At 34.1% G+C, this 5828-nt stretch overlaps 1 protein-coding gene across 1 annotated transcript; it reads left to right on the top strand.

Annotated features, from left to right (window-relative positions):
- The first annotated feature begins 2791 nt into the window (after positions 1 to 2791).
- LOC131801239 (transmembrane protein 182-like) lies at positions 2792 to 4826 on the top strand. The gene is made up of 2 exons (XM_059119653.1): positions 2792 to 3743; positions 3805 to 4826. Exon 1 carries the CDS (start codon positions 2877 to 2879, stop codon positions 3615 to 3617), a length of 741 nt encoding a protein of 246 aa, XP_058975636.1. The 5' UTR covers positions 2792 to 2876; the 3' UTR covers positions 3618 to 3743; positions 3805 to 4826.
- Positions 4827 to 5828: the final 1002 nt, after the last annotated feature.

The raw sequence follows: 5828 nt of genomic DNA, 5'->3' as shown, positions 1-5828 counted from the left end.
TGAAACAAGAAAGTTTCATATACATTCTAAAAAAAATATGAATAGAATTAAGAATTTTGAATATTTTACAAATTCTAACCTTTCAAAACTCTATAAATTAGTTTTATTCATTGAGGTCAATTTTGAAAATGAATGGAAATATTTATTTCCCATCGACCCCATAATGGCTTTGATTCTATTGCCATTCTCACGGATAAGTTCCTATTACGCATGTATTTCAAAATAAAATAACAAAAGAGGGAAAATCACAACATAATAATGACAATAGATGTAAATGTCTAAATCGACAAAGAATTAAACGCTGGCAAAGGTTTCTGGAACAGTATATCCAAAAGTATCATAGATGAAGCTGGAATGTCTAAAGCTGTCTGTCTGGCAATCTCGATAAGAAAAACATGGTTCCTTCTATCTATTAGTTGTTAAAATCTTAAAATCCTGAGAGACATATTGAATGGCAGCATCAGACTACTAACCTTAAATATTGCAAACACTGTTCTAATATTTGTTTTCAATTCAAACATGCCCTGTTTACAATTTTATTTAAATGAAATATTTTCTATCCTCTAACGACAACAATGTAAACTGTAATGCTTCTTCTTACCTTAATCATTGTTGGTTTGTGTCACCGATCACGAAAAAGTTAAATATAACGTTTCACAACAATCATCTTTGGTATACATAATGAAAAGACATCGCAATAATTCTAGTAACACATTTTAGTAAACAGATGGCGCTTGTTAAGTTAAAGTGGCATATAAAATGCCACAAAAGTCTACTTAAATTACACCACGTTTACATAGATTGTTTTTCTCAAGCCGTATTATTAGATGTTCCAATAAATGTTTGACCCAGTAACAAGTAAAAACGTTAAGTTCGGCCAGCCCGAACTTTTAATACCATCCACCATTAGGTGAGGAAAACATTTTTATATAAAAGTATTAAAATTCAATCGTGTTACATTTTAACTAAAAATACCTTTAATATCGTGGTTCAGTGGACAATGCAGTCAAACTTTTCAAAAAACCATAATGTTGGTGAGGCCATTAAATGGGGTCATACCAACGCCGACTTATATATACAATTTTATACTTCAAGTATTGTCATTTAAAAAAACTTCTTAAATACCAAATTTGAAATAATTTCGTAGGTAAATGTGATTAGGATTATCCAAATACCTAATATCGGCGGGTACAGTTATATGTGTGCTGTAAGAAACCATAGACCTAGATATTCAATGTTCTGCCACCGGAGCTAGACCCATTATGAACTACAGATGCCAATTTCTAAGCCAATCCGTAGAAAAATGTAGCAAAAATTATCAAAATACAGAATATCGTGAATTGTATACCCCTATATGTACCCATGGTAGAAAAATACAGGTAGATGCATCAACACATGGGAACATTGATATATCAAAAAGTTTATAGTTCTTTTCAAATATAAGTAGATTTTTATATGTTTTCTCATACGACGTCATTAGGAGGCTTTTCAACAATTTTTACAAATTGAAATAATTTTTCATTCAACATTTTCAATTCCAAAATTGGTTTAACAGTTCATTGTCCCAGCAGCTGAGTCGATGCGTCTACCTATATTCTTCTACCATGATATGTACCTATACATACAATGATCATCCACTGGAGCTACAACCCGATACGAGTAACAGATACTATTTATTAGACAAATCCGTGAAAAAATACGGCAAAAATCATCAAACTACAAAATATCGAGAGGTATATGGAGGCTATACCAAAACGATATAGTCCGATATAGTTCATTTTCAATTCAACCATTCTAGACACAATAAAAATTTTTATGCCAAATTTTACAGATCTACGTCAAATAGATAGACGGACATGGTTAAATCGACTTAGAATTTTATTCTTACAAACGAAATGACCATGGTACAATAAAGAGGTAGAACAGCTTCATAAATCTATAGAAATACAGCACTGAAGCTATGCCCGCTTCCTGTCAGAATTATTCAAAATTATGTGCAACAAGTTGTTTGCAATTTATTTCACATTTGATCTCATTTTTGAAATGACTTAAATAAAGCGAAAGATGAATGAAGTACCTGGATTTTATTTAAAAAATTTGATCCCGAGTGTCCAATATTTAAATTTTATAGCTAAACTGGTTAATATCTTCATTGATTTTAAAAATATTTTGTTTTTATTTTTCAAAACAATAAATAAATACACAAAATTGTCAGAAGTCGGGCACACTCTGAAAAAAATTTAATCAGCTGGTAGCTCTAAATAACCTTTTTATTGTACCACGAGAATGACCAAATTAATATTAATTAATAAAAATGCCAGAATTTGGCACAACAAAGAGGTTGGTAGGGTAATTGACAGCACATATTTAAAACCCATGTCATCTGATAGCAGCTCAAAAGAGAAGACAATATATGTGCTGATCTCATTTTGCCAGCAAGTTTTTCTAGCTTTTCGTATTCTGGAACGGTGTTTAAATTAAAAATTGTATAACTAATAATTGTAAAACCATGGTAGAACTCAGAAGGTAAAGTCATGTAATCATATCTTTACATTTTTTTTTTTCAAATTTATGCATTTAACAGCATCTCATTGTCAAAATCTATATTCATTTTTCCATTAAAATTTGACAAGGTAAATTACAGAAAATGCAGAGCTAGTAATTTTATACATTTGTAGTGATATTACATTACACTTCACACAATCTAAAGACGTTTTAAATAGTAGTCGAACAATCGATAACACTGCAATCGCATTGCGATGTCATCGAAATTATCACACACATGCCATCGCTAGCAACACCTTTATTTTTTATTTGTCAATTGACAGAAGAAGACGCAAATACAATAACACAACACAGAAGACTTCTACAAAGGAATGCAAAAAGCATCACATATAGCCCGACAACATTCCCAGGACCATATAGCCCCCGAATTCATACCCTCCGTCAATATGAAACGCAGAACGCTGTCTGGAAGCTGTGGCGTGGGATTTTTTGTGCTGGCATTTGGTTTCATAGCAATTGCCTTTGCCACACCCAGCTGGCTGGTAAGTGATTATCGTATTACTGGAGCCAAACTGGAACGTTTGGGCTTGTGGGTGCATTGTTTCCGTTCGCTGCCCGATGTAAATGACGATAGTCAGCGGCGTTTCTTTGTGGGCTGCAGATGGGTCTACGATCCATTTACAACGGGCTACGATGAAATACGTGGTTTCTTGCTGCCTGGCTTCATGATTGCAACACAGTTCTTCTTTACGCTGGCCTTCGTGGGAATGTTGGTGTCGGCTATAGGTGTGTTGGTGTTCTTTTTGTGTGCAGGGCCAGATCAAAAGCATTTCGTCAAGCTGATACGAGCCATTGGATTTACGGTGCTTGGAGCTGGCGTGTGTGCCAGTTTGGCGGTCATCATATTTGCTTCATTGGGTAATCGTAACAATTGGATGCCTGAACATGCCAACAACTGGTTTGGTTGGTCATTCATTTTGGCCTGTGTGGGTGCAGTAACAGCTCTGGTAGCTGGTACATTGTTTCTCACCGAGTGCTATGTACAAAAGCGCAAAAGGACATTGTTTAAGGAGTCGCAGACCAGATTTGAAATGATGCACGGTGGAAAGTAACGAAGGACAACAATAACCAAATGTAAAACAAATGCATACAACATTAAGAAGTCATTTGCATCCCACCCATTGAAAAGAAGGCAACTACTACAAATATGTATCCTCAGGATTATAAGCTAAACAGAGGTACTTCACGTTTTCAAAATCTTCTCATTCCATTTACTCTTAAATTATATTCTCAATCAAGACAACCAACCATTCCAAGTATCTGAAGAAAAACAAACAAAAAACAAAACCTCAACTCCCTCCAGCTTACAACACTACCAGTTGGTACTTATGCTCATACATATCTACATTATTGCGCCAGTGAAGATAGCATCTCATTAATACATTCCAGTTAAGACTGATCGTAGAACTTTTAAAACAGCGGCAGCTTTACAAGGTGGTGACCTAACTAAGCTCACATCTCCGCCTTCTCCTCCGTCCATACCATACAAACAAAGTAGTACGAGCAAAGACAACGAATGAATGTAGCAGACCTTAGTAATTACATAATAATTATTGCATGTCGATCGAATTAATTTAATAATCATGCAAAAAATCACTTAATTCAAATGATGTTGGGGCTCCTCAATGTTGAATGCAGATGAATCATATCAGCAAGGCAGCAGTCAGTCAGCCAGCCAGCCAGCCAGCCAATAACGACATGAGCTAGCTGTTGGCGGAATTTTGCACAAACATACAATGAAGGTACCCTCCAGAGCGCAAAACTACATGCATTTCTTCTCAATTTTATCTTTTTCTAATCTCTAATATTTTTCTCGAATCGAATCGTTTTACAACAGTTTTGTCGAATAGAATGCAGCAGCAGTGTTTTTGTGTAATGTTTGTTTTTTATTTTAATGTGCCTTAGATAGTATTGTAAGCATAGTTTGATTATATTTTTGAAACCCCCTTTATACAAATAATAACGAGTAACAAAACGACCACTTAGCATTTAAGTACAAAATTCTTTGAATCTAATACATATCTTTATTAGAATTATACATTCCATTGAAGAAACGACCGAAGATTAGAATACAAACAGCATCAAATGACCTTAGCGTCTGTCTTTTCACAACTGTCAACAGTTCGAGTTGTGTCTTAGTTTATTTTTTGCGACAATAGGTATTTGTTTGTATGTATATAAGTACGTATATATGTATTTTTTTATTATTCAAGATTCCGTCCATGTTTACAAATTTAAATAAAAATCTTTTTATTCGAAAATTGTTTTTCTTTTGTCTGCCGTAAAAATTTCCCATGGTTAAGTGTTGCGTTGAGTATTTTTTCGGTGTTTATTATTGTGAAATTTTTTCAGTGGTGGTGCCAACAATGATTTCTAAGTGGAAGTTTAGGTCAAGGCATTTCTAAGCTGCTGTACTGTACGTTATTGTCATGTGTATGAATATTATTCTAGTTCATTTGAGACTGACTGTGTGAATATTAAGGTTTGTCACAAGTTTTTGGGTGACTCACTCAAAGTACATACATAAAAATAGATTACTCAGAATCTTGTCAATATTGATCTTTTAAATATGAACAATTCTCAACAATGTAAGTAATTTCATTATTGTGATTTGTAGGAAAATATCAGTCGAATGGCTAAATTGATTGAAAGTATTGTATATTTTATTAATTAATGTAAGTTTGATGTAAATTTTATTGCAGCAATCTAATATTCGTTACTGCATTGTAGATTATTGGACTTTTGTGAAAGGTTTAGAAGAGCCATGAAGGGCTATGCCCATCTGTCAGTTTATTGAAAACAAAATAGAATCTACTTTATTTTATGTAGAGCTCTGAAATAGTCAAACAAGTTTGTCTTATGATTAGGGTCACTGTTTAAGTACAGCCTCCATAGTATTTGGCAATTTTCGACAAAATCATCAAAAGTTTTGTACAAAATTTTTAACAGACATTGGCGTTGGTAATTGGCGGAAATATGGGTCCACCACTTGGTGTATTGGATTAGTATTATTTTCGGTTTTGATTTACTCGAAGTGCTAAATCTACATTTTTTACAAAAAAAAAATTGAATCCAGTCGATGTGACTACAATTTAACGTCCCTTTTTTATACGTTCAGCCATATGGCTAGACCGTATTGACCTTTGTACCAAATCCGTTTCAGAACATTTGGAGTCGATTTACCGATGTCTGTTCGTCCGTCTGGCTGGTGCGTAGGATAGTTCTCGAAGGGAGTGTCCGATTCGGCCCAAACTTGGTACGTC

This window comes from Musca domestica, unplaced genomic scaffold, assembly GCF_030504385.1.
Source record: "Musca domestica strain aabys unplaced genomic scaffold, Musca_domestica.polishedcontigs.V.1.1 15, whole genome shotgun sequence".
Classification (NCBI taxonomy): Eukaryota; Metazoa; Arthropoda; class Insecta; order Diptera; family Muscidae; genus Musca; species Musca domestica.
Note: the sequence above shows the minus strand (reverse complement) of the source record. Positions and strands in the feature narration are given on the sequence as shown.